The sequence below is a fragment of the Stegodyphus dumicola genome, chromosome X1 (assembly GCF_044657685.1).
Source record: "Stegodyphus dumicola isolate Sdum_Otavi_A_Nest chromosome X1, ASM4465768v1".
In the NCBI taxonomy this organism is placed as follows: Eukaryota; Metazoa; Arthropoda; class Arachnida; order Araneae; family Eresidae; genus Stegodyphus; species Stegodyphus dumicola.
The window spans coordinates 176,525,325-176,543,737 of record NC_140780.1 but is presented as its reverse complement, the minus strand read 5'-3'; the positions used below and the strand labels follow the sequence as shown (position 1 = coordinate 176,543,737).

The 18,413-nt window shown below is 33.6% G+C and overlaps 1 protein-coding gene across 5 annotated transcripts in view; it reads right to left on the bottom strand.

The window, feature by feature from the left end:
* The window catches only part of LOC118198324 (uncharacterized), a 408,445-nt gene that overhangs the window by 38,086 nt on the left and 351,946 nt on the right, over positions 1-18,413 (bottom strand). For all 5 annotated transcript variants that reach the window (XM_085808315.1, XM_085808318.1, XM_085808319.1 and 2 more), the window contains one exon: positions 11,930-12,023. In XM_085808315.1, coding sequence (XP_085664441.1) covers positions 11,930-12,023 — 94 coding nt within the window. The remainder of the gene's footprint in view (positions 1-11,929; positions 12,024-18,413) is intronic.

Here is an 18,413-nt window from a genome sequence, read left to right as displayed (position 1 = left end):
GTGACTGTTTCCAAAAGACTGAATAAGAGAGGGTTGTTTGCCAGAAGACCAGCTGTTTGCCTCCCACTCATGTCTACGGACAGGAAAGTCCAATTAGCATGGTGCAGGCAGCATAGTGATTGAAGTATGGAGCAATGGGCCACCGTTCTGTTCACCGACGAGTCCTGTTTTAGCCTAAACGCCGATTCTCAGCATACTTCGATATGGAGAGGGCCAGGGACCAGCTACCTACCCTCCAATGTTCGCAAAATCAACAATTATGATGGTGGCGGTGTAATGGTCTGGGCAGGCATCATGTTGGATGGCCGCACACCTCTCATCGTCTTTGACAGAGGCTCTGTCACTGGTGTGAGGTACAAAGATGAGGTCTTGAAGCCCTATGTTCACCTTTTCTGGGGCCCCAAGTTCATCTTACAGGACGATAATGCAAAACCACATAGAGCTCTTCTGGTCGACGAATTTCTCGAGAGTGATGATATTTGTTGGATGGTTTGGCCAGTCAGGTCTCCAGACCTCAACCCTACACAGCATGTCTGGGACGCTCTGGGCAGGGCAATTTCAACTCTCAACCCCCTCCGAGAACCATCCAGAAACTGAAAACAGCATTGCTATTTGAGTGGGACCACTTGCCACAGATAAACTGATAAACTGCCGTATATCCAGTATGACATCACTCTGCAAGGACTATATGGCTGCAAGAGAAGACCATACCACCTATTAACCCATTTCTTTTGTGTCTTCTGCAACCATTGTTTGAGACCTTCAGACTCCCATGAGTGTTACACACGAACATGTGTGTCTATTATAACTGTTGAACGTTTATTTTGTTTGTATTATATCAATCAATGTTCATACCAAATTTTATTAAAATCTGTCCAGTAGTTCTAGAGATCGTAGATCAAATATGAAAATTCTGTTAATTTATTTCATCAGTGTATATGCATAACTATGTTCAACAATGAACTCCTGTATACTGTTCTAACACATACATGAATTTTAGAGTTTTGCAAAGTTGAAACTACAGAAAATTATTTTTGCAGCTGGTGAGTAGAAAGTTTTCAGCTGTCACTTGTGCAATTTATATGTGCCATGAGATATATATATATAAATCGCTAAAACACACTAAATGGATGCTTTTTGAAGCAGTGAATGACTTGAGCATTTTGATTCACATTTTTGAAGTCTTCTTAGAAACAACAAAATGACAGGCAGTGCTTTTGTCATGGATGGCTGATTTTTTTTTTTAGAGAATTAGAAAGGCATTCAAATTATAACATTTGAATTAGAAAGACAGTCACTTAATAAGGCAAATAATATTTCAACATTTACATACAGCAGCATTATTAAATTTCCTGCAGCACTAATGAACATAATGCAAAGATATAACACAAAATCCTTTGTTTTTTCACTTTATTTGGTGATGTTTGAGTGGTAAGCTAATTGGACAAACATTCAGGAAACAGATGGTTTTGCATCTGATGGCTCTTTCATCAATCAAAAACATCAAAAGTAAGAAAAGTTAGGGACCTAATATTTACCAACAAAATTAAACAAAAAGATGGTAATGAAATGCATGAATATTTTGTTGATGTCTGAAAAAAATTACTGGAACCCCCAAAATCAGCAGAGAAAATTGATGAATAGAACTCTGCATGTAAAATTCTGAAAATGTGAGGTGATCCCATTTACCATTTTGAAAACAGAAATTTGAAGGTAAAAGATGCAAAATAATGACACTATCAATATTATGCATATCAGTCTGAAACTTATACCCAGGTCATGGTTACAAAAGAGCTTGTTTAGCATTTAAACAGCATTATTGGTGCTTTGTATAAAAAAAAAACAGTACTCAGCAAACTATCTGACCCTTGATAATATAATATACTTTTGTCTCTGGGCGAAGTCACACAGCCTTAGAGCAGGATTTTAATCTGGAACATACAAACTGAGGGTACTGGAAAATTACTGTAATTTCCCAAAGAAAAGCCACAGCATTTCTACCCACACGGTGTTTAGGTGCACTAAAAATAAAATATTTCCTATGATGGTCATTGTACATAGTTTAGATGGCCTGGTCATTGTACATAGACTGGTGCTGTTCCCACACAAAAGACCACTCAGTTGCTTTTTGTGAACGTTATTTTGTTTACATTCTTTCCCTTGAACGGACCTACATGCCTTATTCACCCTAAACGGGATCTCAGAACAATAACATTCTTCCCCCTTTCAAATCAGCATTCTCATCACTTTGAATAGTCTCTCTCCTCTGCCATTCAATGAATCTTCCAGGACCCATCCTCTCCAGACCCCTGCTTTTCCTGCAATTTTTTTCAAAGGCGGACACGACTCCACCTGCCTCGCAATAACGAACTCTGACGTATTTCCCCTTCAGCATGAATCGATTTTTCTTGGCATTCTGCCAGATACAGATTCCATCAGTTTGGGTACAAGTACTTGTTATAGTTTTTAAGTAAGGGAGCGGAAAATTTCTGAAAATGGCACCTAAACAGCACAGAAGCTATACTGCTGGTTTTAAGCTTAATGTAATTTCATGTGCTGAACAAATTGGAAATAGAGCAGCAGCTCGAGAGTTTGAAGTGGACGAGAGATGTATTCAACGTTGGAGAACTGAAAAAGAAGAACTTAAAAATATGCCACAACAGAAACGAGCCAAAAGAAGTGGTACTGTAAGGTGGCCAAATTTTAAGGACAACCTTGCAAACTGGATAAAGGAGCAACAAGGAAAGGGAATGGCAATTTTGACTGTAAAAATTCGCTTAAAAGCAAAATTTATAGCAAAAGAAATGAACATAAATGATTTCAAAGGAGGGCCTTGCTGGTGTAGCAGATTTATGAAAAGAAAAAATATTTCTGTGTGTACTAGAACCACAGTCGGGCAACAATTACCAATGGACTGGCAGGATAAAAAGGCATCTTTTCTAAAATATGTGACACATATTATTGACCAAAAAAAACTTCTTCAGTCACAGATAATAAATATGGATGAAACGCCGTTAGCTTTCGACTCTCCTGCAAACAGAACTCTTGATGAAATTGGTGCAAAAACTGTATCTGTGCTTACGACGGGGCATGAAAAAACATCATTTACGTGTGTGTTAGCTTGTGCCGCAAACGGTGACAAGCTAAAGCCGATGATAATTTTTAAACGTAAAACTATTCCAAAGGAAGATTTTTCCTAATGACGTAATTATTTGTGCAAACAAGAACGGCTGGATGTGCAAAACAATCATGCATGAGTGGCTACAAAAAGTTTGGCAGTGTCATAAGGGATCTTTTTTCCAACCAAAAGGGTTATTGATAACAGATTCCATGCGTGCTCATTTACTTAAGTCAGTGAAAACCAGATGTCAAAAATTGTCTACGACTGTAGCAATAATTCCTGGTGGTTTGACAAAAATCTTACAACCATTAGATTTGTCAGGTAATAAATCCTTCAAAGCTGAAGTCCGAAAGCGGTTGGAGTGTTGGATGAGTGAAGGATTGCATACGTATACCAAAAGCGGTAAAAGCGTAGAGCATCTTATGAAGAAGTTGCACAGTGGGTAAAAACATCGTCAATAATAGCAGGGTTCAAAGAAGCTGAAATTATATCCTTAGATAAAGACACTGTAAACCAAGAGGATGAATGTGACAATCTGGAAGACTTGGACTTAGATCAGGATTTACTAAATCTTTTTAATTCAGATAGTGAAGAATCAGATTTTGATGGCTTCATATGATGTATAGTTTGCTGTAATTCCTTTTGTAAGTAAAATTTAAAATTTCCTTTTGTCATCCAAATTTAATATTTCGTTGTTGCAACATTTTTTATAATATAGTCTGAGTACTACAAATATGGACTTCTTTAGTGGGTAAATATAAGTATATTCCTGAACGTAAATACATTTTCAACATTTCTTACCTTTAATTTATTTTTGAGTTATGGTTTCATTTCATGCATTTTTCTTAACTGATATGTCATATATCAGAACATTGAGATTTTGCATCTATATAGCCCCCGACGATGTCACATGCAATTGAATCTATGCGGCGATTTTGCGTAATTTTAATTTTTTCCCCGCAATTTTTCTCGAGTGCGGAGTTTACGCTAATGCGGCCTTTCTTCCGGAAATTTTGGAAACTGCAATTTAGCATGAGTTTTAAATAACAAGTCAGTATCTCTCCTCTGAATGCATTAATCAGCTTATCAGCCAACATAGAGAAATCAGCAGCATGATACTCTGAACTTACCACCAATGCAAATGAAAGTTATATGTAAATTTAGATCATTTTGAATGCGTATGTTATATGTATCATCATTTACTAACCCAAAAATCAGAAATGTCACTGACTGGAAGCCCAACTATAACATCTTAAAGAAAATCTTTCTTGATCATCTCATCCAGCAACTCCACAGAAATCAAACGCATAGTGTGAAAATCAACAAACGACATAAGCAAGGTACATAATAAAGCTTTAAAAGATAGAACTTCATTCTAGGTTTCTAACAAAAGGCAGTAAACAGCAGCCTTAAAAAGGACTGTTAAAAAAAGAAAATAAGGAGTTTTACACCAAGAAATGGGATGATAAAAGCATTAACTTTTAGAAGCAGCTAGTGGATTCTTTTGGATATTTGTAAAGCACAGCCAAACAGATCAACAGGCTGAATTTTCTTGCACAGCCCCTTGAAAGGTAATTTATTTGCAATCTTCAGATCAAGACATTACAGCATGTTTAATATTTTTTGTGTAAAATTCATATTTTCTCACATCTTGGAAATGTGTTGCTAAAGAAACCTACAAAAGACCATCCTAAACTAAATAGTAATTCATACACCAATTCATATTTTAGAGCTTTTGACAGGATTATTATCAACCATATTAAATATTATTTATATCATTTATGAAATGATCAATTTGGTTTTCACAGAAATTGCTTAATTACTATAGAGTTAATTGGGAATCATGAACATAAAGTGGATGCAGCTCTCATGTTAGATATTATGAAAGCTTTCATATTTGTCTTTCATGCTGCACTTATCTACAATCTTCTCTATTTTCATTTGGGTAAGTCTCATTATGCTGATTTCTTGAGAACAGAAAATTCGTGATGCAACAAGTACAAAAAATTCCAGAAACTATAATTATTAAAGCTAGAATCTTCCAAGGCTCTGCTCTCAGCTAGTTAATACTCATTCTATGTGGCTAACTTCCTGAGCATAGTTCAAGATAATAGCAATCTACTTGTATGTTATGCAAAAGGCAAAGCCAGTGCCATTAAATCCACATATATTAAGAGCTCTATTAAGACAATGCAGGTTAAAAGGTAAAAAAACTGAAGATTGTATAAAATGGAAAGTTAAGAATAAAATCTCAAATAACTGATTATCAAGCATAAAATTAAAAAGAAATACAAAATCAACAGAGAAACACTTCAGTCCATCAAGTAAAGATTACTTGGGTGTTAATTATTAATCAAAGATTAATTTGGAAGCAAAATATCAAGCATGTTTTGGGAACAGCCTATGGGGATAGTTAAAATTCTGTTTACTCCTAGACTGCAACTCTATACTTCCTCTAAACCAATCATCACACCAATATTCAACTTTCCATAAGACACATCAGCATCCATGATAATGAATATCAAAACATTATGCGGTTAAAAAAAAGGTGCATCAGCTTTTTTTTCTGCGGCATTAAACATTTTCAGAGATTTCCAAGATCTATGACATTAGACTTTCTGCATGGACAAAATGACAGTGTCTTACAAGAAAATTACACATGTTTGATATGAGAATATTCTCAAAAATAAGGTTACAACTGATGATTATATATTAAGGTTCTTTGGTCTTAATCTACTTGAAAAGCATAACAGTACTTGGTTACTTAGCGCTCTTCTTGGAGGTATACAGTGTATGTATAAGGGGTATTCAAATGAAAAGGTATGAAACATTATAACAACCAAGCTGGTTGAAATCTGAATATGCCGCTTTGGTATAACGTAGTGAGACATCTAAGGACAGAAGTATAGTGTCTGGCGTGATTCTGCGCAAGTGCCCGCACACAGTGTAGTAGAGAAGCAGGCCCATCCAGTTGATGCAGCAGTGCATGTGAGGACATTATAGTGTTCACATTTCAAATTTCAACAACTGACGAGCAGCAAGGTGTTATCAGATTTCTGACTGCAGAATGGGTTAATTTGGTTGATATTCATTGCCTGATGGTGGCTGTATATAGGGCAGACTACATTACTAACAATTCAGGTGAATGCGGAGTGCCCATTTTTGTGAAGGCCAGGCATGTTTGTGTGATGAACCGAAGACCAAGCTAGGTGAACACATCGGCAAGGCGAGAAGTGATTGGCATGCCACAGCGCGAATGTTGGCAGTGGCAGTGGCAGGCAGCATTAGAACAGTGTGAACAATTGTGCAAAGCAAGTTGGGTTACCAGAATGCATGTTGCAGTGGATTCCAAAGAAGCTCAGCAAAGCACACACACACACAAACTTTGTAAGGGGCTAGCACTGCAACACCTTTTCCTGTATCATGAAGATCCCGCTTTCCTGCAGCAGATCGTCAGCTGTGACTAGAGTTGGTGCAATCATTTTGAGCCACAGACAAAATGGGACAACATTCAATGGGAGAATACATCATCACCAACCCCTAAAAAATTCAAATCTGCGCCATCAGTAGGCAAGGTGATGCTCATCATCTTTTTCAACACCCAAGGCCCAATGCTTATCAGATTCCACAGGCACGGAAAAACAATTAACAGTGACATGCACTGTGAAACATTCTGTAGACTATGAAAGTCCATCAACAGCAAACAACCTTGGCTGCTCATGAAAGAAGTGATTCTGCTTCATGATAATGTATGTCTACATGTCTCCAAGGTCACACAAAGTGTTATGGTCAAGTCCACATGAGTTAAACTTGAACATTTGTTCTACAGCCCCAGATATGTTGTCCTGTGACTTCCATATGTTTGCTTCAATTCAGACGACAAATTGAAGGACACAGTAAAGGACTGGCTCCTGTCATAGCCACAGAAATACTGGGAACAGGGAAATCCTCCGCGATAGTTGTGCTCATGCCTCTGCTGATTACTTGTGAATAAAGACTTCAGTTATGCACACACAGTTGTTTCGTACCTTTTCACTTGAACACCCCTCACAAATTTTCTGCATTTTGTTTGCCTTCACATCCTTCTATTATTTTACAGTGCTTGCAACATATTCTTGCTTACCTTTTTTTTATCATGCCATTTCTAGACAAGCCCTTATTATCCAATACCCATGTTTCATGCAATAGCAAGAAAAGGCTTTTACCTTTTCCTTTTCCCATCAATTTGAGTTCTTAATATCATGGCCATTAGGCATGTATTCAAATTAGCATGCAAGAATTCTAACATGTCGAAATGTATACAAATTATATATCAAAGTATTAAATAATGTAAGAATTTCAGCCTTCTTGAAGCACTTCCTGCTTATTTTCTGAAAAAAGTGATGATCAACAATAACAAAATGAATGATAGTAAAATGTGTTAGTGTATCTAGATGTAGATTTGACAATCGATCAGTCATAATCAAACAATGCACGATGAAATATGGCATACTTTATCCATTTAATATTTCTGATTATTTAAAAATATATATATATATATACACTTTTTATGCATGTCTATTTCTGATAATTTTCTCATATTTCAGATTAAAATGTTCATGACATTATGCTTTTACAGAACATTTCTTGGGTAATATACTAAACCTTTAACTGATTGGTAGCAATACATTTCATAGAAAATTATTCATTGCAAAAACAAGCTTTTAATACCATATGTGAATTTTATAATTGTGGCATACCTTATTACCTTTAAACATTTCGCAATGTTCATGGAAGAAAAAAGGTTAATCATTAAAGCATCAAAATGAGCTTGGGTCACATTTTCTAGAGGAAACACAACCTCTAAATTGTTTCTGCAGAGAATGATCTGTACGAATGGCTCAGAAAGGGCGGGGAGATTAAGGAACAAATATGATAAGGATGAACAAAGTAAGGATTATGCTAGTACATGGCAAATATCATATTAATATAGTATAAAGTCTGAAATTCGGACTCGTTGATTCTGGATTTTGGACTTTTCCAGCTGACGGTCTACGTCAGTTTAAAACTAGTAAGATGGCATGTAGAAATTATAAAATTAAAAATATGAAATCGTTATTTATGATCTAGAGGAAAGCAAAATTTACAAAAAAAAAAAAAAAAAAAAAATCTTAATGTTTATATTTACTTCATTAAAGATTTCTTTCAATGTAAGCTGTTTAAATTGTTTTTTAATAAGAAAATATAAAATCTTTAATTCTGTATATACACATAATTTCTTTTTCAGTTACAAAGTGCCATTGTTCAAGTCCTTTAATTGCTGTGTCGAGAATTCCAACTTGTCAATCAAAATTTTTTTTCATTTTCAATAAACCTCTCTGTCATTTTCTTCACTATCAGTTGAAGTATTTTCTGGATCTAGAACCATACTACAGATTTTGCTATCCGCTAATTGATTGGTGATTGGGGCACCATCACTGCAATGAAAACCTGTTATATCACCTTCCTTTAGTACTGCTTCTCCACATTTCTTTACAAAATAAATTAATTGAAAAATTTCACATCTGGTTTGCAATATCCGAAAACCTTCCCATTTGCGGCTATCATATTAATAATCCTCACCATGAAATATGGTAACTGGACATAAAGTATGACTAGCATTTTTCAAAGTATCTGGAGACACATCCTCCCACGATCTTGCAATGGCTCTACAAAGCAGATTTTATGCAAAAATATTTCAAAAATTCTTGAAAGTCTTCCAATTATTCAATCAATTAAATTTGGCTTAAAAAAAACTTACTTTATATTTGGATTTCAGTGTGCGCACTATTCTGATATCCACAACCTGAATGAAAGAATACAGAAATATTATCTTTCAATAAAAAGTTAAGTAGTATGAGCCAAACTTGTCTACAATTAGGACAATTTTTGCATCATCAGACAAACCAACCAAATTCTGCTGAGCCTCAGGTATGAAAAGATTTTCAAAGCAATTATTCATTAACACTTATATCATCCGTGCTCTTTTATTTGCACGACATATAACAGGGAACATTTTTACGCCTTTTAAACGCTCAAGGTCATGTATTTTTTCCGATTACAAAAAGCTTACATTTGTGCATCCCTACATCACTTCTGCATGCTTAGTCTCGCTTTGGAATCTTTGACACCAGTTGGAGCCTTTTCTATAGAGGTTGCAGGGTGTTTTGTGGTACATATTGCCAGAAAAGACCAGTTTCATCAATGTTGTAGATCTATTCTGGAGATAACGTTTCACTATTAATGAGTTCAATGAATTAATCTGCAAATAGTTCAGCAGCTTCAGTATCAGCTGAAGCTTTTTTTCACCTGAAATTCTTAATTGCCTTATAGCATGGCGATTTTTAGATTTGATTAACCAACCTGTCAAATACATGCACTCAGTTTTTAAGTTCATTTCTTCGATATTTCAAATATTTTAGCTTGAGACATTAGCATTGAGCCTGTCAATGCCATGCCCTTGCTGCAATGTTGTCTGATCCATTCAGTCATCACTTTGTCATAATCTTCACTTTTAGCATAACGAATAATTTTTACAGTTGATTTTCCAATGCCATACTCTTTGCATGATTTTGAGACAGATACATCTTTATTCATTTTTTGCAACAATTCCATTTAATGGATTGCTGCAAAAAATGTAATGGTTTTATGGCAAAAACATGATTTTAGAAATCCTTTTTGACATAAGGGTTTCTAATCATACATATTTTGAGGTCTGGGTTTTAGATCATTTCGGATAGTGGACATCTGGATCTCGGACTTTGTAATGTATATTACACAATCTGATATCCATTCCAATGCAGAACATGAAAACTCATTTAAAAAAAGAACCATCTTTAATGATTTTGCAAGATTTAAAAATTATTGTTACACAGGTTCCTATGGTTTTTCATTAACTGAAATCCTAAGTTCTGTTTTACCGCCTGTAAGAAAGAACTATAACTGCTAGACTGATTTTATATTTTGTATATTATTGCTATGAAACTGGTTAGAAAACAATTAGTGAGAATTTTCTTTTGACTAAATTTTCTAGATGTTTTTAAAAGTTAGATTATTACTAAAAAACTATTTAACTTTTAATAAATATGCATATTTAAAAAAATTCTTTAGACAAAAGATTTATTATGGCTAAAGGAAGAAGACACAATTGAACATACATACAATAAAAAAAAGTTTCCTTCTGTTATGAAAACTGTTTACCACTGCATAAGTAAACTATCTGATAGCAAATTTGTTTCAACACACAATTCCTTGAAAATAACATTTTTGTGTTCTAAATTTGGAAGAGAAAATTATGAATCTATTTCTCAAAGTTGCAGACATCTTGAGAAAGGCTCTCTCGTGTGATTAAGAAAAATCCTTGCTAAAATTCTAGAGAAAGCCATATTTCATGATTTGGTGTACCTTTACTTATTCACCCTTACTGACGAATGAACACCACACCTGCCATATTTAAAGTAATATGTAAAATTCTTGGCATGGAAAAGACTCAAAACTGCTTTCTTATATCTACTGAGATGGGACTGTAGAGAGATTTAATCAAACAATACTGGAGCATCTGTTTTTGTATCCCAGAGCCAGCCTGACTACAACCAAAATCATCATTATTCCTGCAAACATACTGTGGTTGATGACAATTGGATTTCTCCATGATATAGACTGGGTGTCAAACCCCTAGCATTGCCAAGGAATCTCGCCTAAGCCCCAGACATCCTAAAAAAAGCCTTTTCAAGTGATCAGGAAACTGAACAATGTAGCATGCATCAGAGAACTGCTTCTTCTAAATCTAAGGTAATGCATTACAATAAAATTTGCATCTTATTTTGGGAATGAAGGTTTGTTGCTTTATTCAGGGTAGTCCTTAAAGAGAGTCTAATGTTATAAATATTTAAATCCTTTTTGATTGCTTTGTTTTCTTGTATTGTTGTAATACTCTGTATTGTTTTACTTATTTATTTATTTGTTGTTTTTATGACTATAATTTTTATGCTTATTTTGTGACTAATCCAATTTGGGGCTACATATTTTATATGCAAAAAATTATTTCTCACACAGAATTATTGATCTTTCAATTCTGAGTTCAACAATGTTTACTATATAAAAAATAGTTCAAATAGAACAAAATATATGATCATATGGTTGCATTGCATATGGTTCTTAAAGACATTTAGCGATTTCTAACCAAATTGGTATTTTCTGAAAGTTTCAGCAAAATACATTTTCGAAACCCTTGGACTGATTGTTCCTGAAGCCCATGTTACACTACATAAATATGGTTCCCAAAATGGGAAAATCAGCTCTTACTCAGCTGCAAGAGTCAGTGATTAAAATACAGTTAGTTGAACTGAGTTTTAGAATTTACTATTAAGTGATTTGAAGAACTTGCGATATTTTTCGTATCCTCGAAAATTGCTGATTCGCCGAGCTATTTATTAGGCTTGTACATGCTATACGAAGTTTCATAATGAATTGTTAATTTCTTCTTGCTTATTTGGAGTGATTATGTAAGGAAATACCAATGACCCTGTAGTTTGTAATGTCATCATATGTTATTATAGGAATGAAAAATTTAAGAATATGCTTTAACTTAGAGAGCAGTGAAAGAGAAATTAAGTTTTATAACTTAAGCTAACATATATAAAATCCATATAATTTGGTTGTATTCTCCAAATGTAGAATAAGTACTTTTTTTTTTTTTTTTTTTCATATTAACTTAGCCTGATGGACAAAGCAAGATTTTGGGACAAAGAATTCAAAAATTCAATTATAAATATAATAAAAGTTTCTTACTTTAAGAAAAGTGCTAATGCTTCGATGGAGGTATCGCACTTCATCTCTTCGTAACTGATACATCTTTAAGTACAGGAGCGACTGACATCTTAAGCTAATATAGGCATAAGAACTGCTTCACATATATTTATATACATATATGTACACATTTATCATAAATGATCAAAATCAAATATATTAACTAGGATTGGGTTTCTTCCAGAAGAATATGTTTCTTTTAGGACAGTGGAAGAAACTGGAAAAAACCAGAAGAAAAAGGGAAGACGTGAATGACAGTGCTTTCAAAGAGCTTCTTAAGGAGAAAAATTTACTAATAACTGTTTAATATTTTAAAAAAAAGTTTTATTATTTCTGAAATAAAATGCAAAGTGATTAAATAATTATCCCTTGAAAATCGAGTGAAAATTGTAGCATTCTCATTAATTTACAATATATTACACTGTTGATTACGTAAATTCAATTTTTATTTCTGCTCTTTCTAAAGAAAGATGTTAAGCTTATACTTTTATTACTCTTAGATCAAAAATTCAGTTTTAACTCTTTCACAGTGAAGTCGCCCAAAACACCGAAGCATTCAGACTTCGGCAGATTGCCCAAACACTCGCACCCATTTTCTACCTGGTGGTTTCAACCATCACATTACAAGATGGCTCATTTAGTTTTGGGAGTTGTTAAATGACATACCAATATTTATTTTGAAACGACTAAAAGCAGCTCCGTTATTTGAATGCACCTTTCCTCACCTTTGTTTAGTGCCAACGTTTAGATATTGGTACTTACAGTTGTAATCCTTTCCTAAAGGGAAACTGCACACAGATCCCCTAGAGAGAAGTAATCGCTTCACTTAAGTAGGTCATGTTAACAGAGTAGCATTTTACTTGGCATGGGGAAAAGAAATCCATTTGAACCAAATTTCATATATACAGGCATTTCAGATGTTTGGGAGAAACAGATTTTGGCCTCTACCAATGTGAAAAAGTTAAAATACATCCATACTCACAGCTGTACTAGCAGATAACTTAAAAGTTTAAAAAGTATACACACACATACTCATATTAACAAAAGACTTTATCATAGGCATAAAAATGAAATTTGCAGATAATAATTCATTAAAACCAATTAGTAAGATAGTAACTTTATACATGAATAAAATATGAACATAATAATATGAAATTAGGAAAAGAATTCCTTCCAATTTTTCTCCACAAATGAAGAAACTTGCCAACTGTACTGAGAATACACCATTTCCAAAACCTCATTTTACTTTGACGCTATTTTCAATGTATTAAATTTGGTACATTAGAAAAGAAAGTGTCATTTTGATATTTCACATGAGCTATGTAATGTACTTTGAGATTAAAGTTCAGCAGCATTAGGGCAAATTTTCCTCTTTCTTGAATTTATCCATTAAAAATATCAAAACAGTTTACCGCACACAGTGGTTAAAAATGTTTTGTTACACAATTCTTACAATGATAGAGATTCAATTTTATAATTTTTCTTCATTTCAATTTTGTTTTCCAGTCTTTCTAAATTATGTTATTTTGTTACCGATTTGAACTAAAATTCAGTGTCAAAATATGTCTAAATTCACAGATATAGCAAGTACACAAGAATAGATATATGCCTATATAACTTTCAAGAAAAATCTATAATAATAAAGGTATATAAAAGAGACTTGCTAAATTATATAGAAAATGAAAATATTTAAATAAGCAATATAACACTGTTACATAAAGAGATACAGGTACAATAATATAAACATGAAATAGGTTCTAAAATCAGTTTCTATTAATCTTCCATTAGTGAGAAAAATCTTTTTGGTCTGGCTGTTCTGCTCTGGAAGAAATTTGCCAATATTGATATACAGTGGTGGCCAAAATTGTGGACACTTTTGGAAATTTTTATGTTTTTGAACTTTGTATGCTTATCGAAAATGTTACATTTCGCAAAATGCAAACTTGTATACATCATTTTAAAGAGAATTTATTACTGAATTCAATACAAAACACAAAATTCAATTATTTGCAATACAAAAAAGTTATATATACTTTAATATAAATAAAAAACACAGTTATGAAGTGGTTTGTAATGTCTAGCTTTCCTGGCCAATCACTGTTCTTGTTCTGAGAACCAATCAAATGTTAGTAACTGCCAGTAGAAGCTGACATCATGTTTACACTTGAAAAAATTCATTATTTTGCTTTGTTCTGTAGAAGGAGGACCTGTTTCTTAAACACTGCAATTACAAGTAGGAATTTTTGTAAAAATTTTTAATATTTAGTCAAGAAGCAATGACATCAAATAAAAGAGTAGATTGGACACCTAGACAGAGATGTAATATTATTGTGTTACGAGAAAGTGGTCTTTCCTATGCTGAAATTGCAAGACAGGTGGGTGGTTCAGTGACTACATCTGGAGTCCGAAAGTTTTGTTTACGATATCAGGAGACAAATTCAATAAAAAACAAAGAAGGAAAAGGCCGAAAAAGGTGCACCACCTCTATTGATGAGATAAGAATAAAAAGATTATGTCTCCAAGATAGAAAAATGTCATCAGCGGCCATCAGAAGTGATCTGAATGATGCTGGTGTTTCCGTCAGTTCAAGAACAATCAGGAGAAGATTTGGACTGAGAGGTAGAATTCCACGAAAAAAGCCTTATCTTAATTTTCAGCAACGAAAAAAAAAAAAAAAGACTACAGTGGGCAAAGGAACACATTAATTGGACAGATGATCAGTGGTCACAAGTTATATGGAGTGATGCAACTAAGATATCGTTATTCGGTAGTGATGGGCGAAAATATGTAAGACGTAGAATAGGAGAAGAGCTACATCCTGACTGCATTCAAGCAACTGTGAAGAACCCAGTTAGTGTTATGATTTGGTCATGCACGTCAGCAGATGCTATTGGTTGCCTTCATGTCATTGATGGGACACTGAATGCCAGAAAATACATTGACACTATTCTAGAACCAAAACTTCTACCTTCCATCAGAGATCTCTTTCCCAACAATGCTTCGTTTATTTTTCAGCAGGTTTCTGCTCCTTGCCACACGGCCAAAATATCGAAAGAGTGGTTTCATACAAAGAGCATTAAATTGTTGTCATGGCAGGGAAACAGTCCTGACCTCAATCCTATCGAAAATTTGTGGCACCGTTTGAAAACTCTTGTCCGAATGAGGCGCCCATCAAATAAAAGGGAACTAATTGAGGCTATAATTGTTTCCTGACATCATGTAACATCGAAAGAAGAGCTTAAAACTCTTGTCAGCTCAATGAAATGTCGATGTGAAGCTGTAATCAAAAATAAAGGGTACCCTACTAAGTACTGATAACTCACTGCGATCATCACTATCTAATGTATATCGATAACTATTATCGTTTAACTCTTTTTGTATTGAAAATAATTGAATTTTGTGTTTCGTATTGAATTCAGTTATAAATTCTCTTTAAAATGATATATATACAAGTTTGCATTTTGTGAAATGTAACGTTTTCTATAAGCATACAAAGTTCAAAAACATAAACATTTCCAAAAGTGTCCACAATTTTGGCCACCACTGTAAATAGACACTAGCAATATTATGCTCAAAGATAAATTTCAGTATTTCCAATTATGATAAAAAAGCAGATATTGAAGAAACAGCATTGCTCCTCTGCTCTATGCTTTTTTTTAATTATCATGAATACAATATTGAAAATATACATCCTTGACCGAAATTATTAGGCATTTCAATATATCTAAGCTGTCAAAAATAGGTGAAAAAAGCAAATGATTATGTAATTTTTGAAATTTTATGATTTGCAAAAGAAAAACCTTACAACTAATTTTATACCCTTTTCTGCTTTGAAAAATGAGATTTTTGGAACAAAGAAGTAACTTTATTTTAGAGGAAGTTTGATTGAATGTAATCTTCAAAATTAGGAATATTTGTTGCAAAATATGCCAAAATGTAGAGAAATGAGTGTTTACCAAGGCTTTTTACAGCAATTTTCACATAAGCAAAACTGTCACATTGGGTCTGACATAAATTTCATAAAAGTCTACATACAGTCATCAAAACACCTTTAGTTATCTTTATACCAATATTTTAAAAAGTAAATAAATTGTAATAAAATTCTGACACATAGATTTATGTCTACAGAAAATAAACCATTGTTCATTAAGTTTCAACAAAATATTACAAAAATCGATAATTTGCACATCACTGCTCATAATCTGTCTGGCTTTAACCTTGACAAGTGATAAAAAATCTTATGAAGGGATAAAGCCGGCCATGGTGCTCAAAGGGTTAACAGAACCAGACTTGTTTTCATATGGTGTAATTTCAGACTATACTTGTTCAATTACTGCCTTTACAGTTTCTTCGCTTGCAACAGTATATTGGCGGATTCATGGTAAGTTCATCCCATATGTATTCTAGAGGGTTCCAATCTTGTGACAGTGGTGTTACATGCAGTTGGCTGTGTACTTCTGTTGGCTTAATAGAGAATCCATTCTCTATTAAGTACCCAGTCAATCTTAGAATCTATTACCCAACAATTTTAGAAGTACATTTGGGTTCATTGTCTTGCTGAAAAGACCCAGCTACTTCTTAATCTCTTTTCTTTCTTTGCAGGTAAATGTAGATTATTTGCAATAGTTTCAGATACACCAATAGATCTATAATCTATGAAAACTAATTTACCTACTCCAGCTGCTTCTACTCAGCCTCAAGCAATTAAACTCCCTGCACCATGTTCAACAACTGGTATAAAATTTTTCGTTTTAATTTCTTCATCTTTCCATTGGCAAATCAATAAATAGCACCATTTTCTAAAAATCTGATACTCCCTGCTATGTCTTTGTTTAAAGATTTATTTGCGAAATCTAGTCAATTTTGAGATGAGATCAGAGGTTTTCTTCTGGGAGCTCAAACATTAAATCTACTGATCAAAGAAATTCAATGGCACAGTCTTTGGATTCACTCTTTTCCAGTTACAGTCATAAGTTGCTGAGTTAATTCTGGAGCACTCACTTCTAGATAGTTTCCCTACATTTTTTTACAAGAATTCTTGCATCATGATGAATAACTCTCCTTAGACAAACACTTCAAGATGTTTTAGCACATTTTTATTTGACTCATAATTTTTAATTACAGACTGCACATCAACTTAATTTTACAATAAGGTTTCTCACATCTAGAGAAATTTATTGCTTTTGATTAATTTTTCAAACTAAAATCAGCTTTGCTGTTGGCTTAACTGATTATGGGAAAGAACTCAAGGGCTATCTGCCTAAGGGGAGAGATATCTTCATGAAGGATTTTTCAAAGGAAGATTGGCTCATATACACATTACACATAGGGAAAACCATGAAAATGGCCATGCAGCCAGCCTGTTCGCAGATATTCAAACCCTGGACTGAACTACCACTGAATTTGCTGCTTGGCCTCTAGTAGGCACAAGATCACCTTTGGAAAGAGAAACAAGATTCTGACTCTCATACAGGGCTAATAAATTCAAGAGGAAAGAAAATAGCTGTATATACAAATGTAGTTCGTACCCAATAAACGTAATGCTGACTTTTGCGACGTGCTAGTTTAATCAAATCTGCACATAACTTTCATATTTTCACCTTGTAACACTTACAACAGCATTTGTATTATTTTACCATTTTAAATATTCAAATAAATCTGCCGATAAATTTACAGTTTTCGGAAAATGAGATGGCCAACTTTATGATGATATTTTGTGATGCAGGTCTTTTACTCTTTTTCTACACAAGTTCTGAACCATGAACAATATATAGATTTCGAACAGGAAATAAAATTTTATTTCAGATCATGCTGATAGGGTAGGTATACACTGCACATAATTTGGTTGGACTTTAAAACTGTTAGGGATTAATCAGTGCCTATATTTGTATCATGGAAATACTTGTTAAAACTTATTAATCAAATAGTTGATAACATTTCATACTTTACTAACCTGTTTACTGTTTCATTATCAACAAAACTGAAGTAAGTGGGATAAAGACAAAAAAAAAAAAAAAAAAAAAAAAAAAAAAAAAAAGATTATGTTGCTTCGTTTCAGAAAAACTGGCATCTTGAGTATAGCTATTTTGGACCAGTACATTGTTAGAGCTAGATTTATATTTTTATTTCTGTCATAATTATGCATAATGTCACATAAACCTACAATTTGTGCTTGTTACTAGGAGCCATTCTTCATTTAAATCTGTAATTTATCTCTTGTTACTAGGCAACATTCTTCATTCTTTTTTGCATACTTTTAATTTGTTATTGGAATTGGATGCTTACTAGTTTCTCTGACTGTTATTTCAAAGAATTTATTACAAAGTACAACAGAGAAACATGCTGAATTTGCAGCTTACCTTCATAAAACAATAGCATTAATGTCATAAGTTTAAGTAAATAGTACTATCAATGGTACATGGTGGGGGAGACAGTTCTATATCTCACATTCTACTGGGCTGACTGA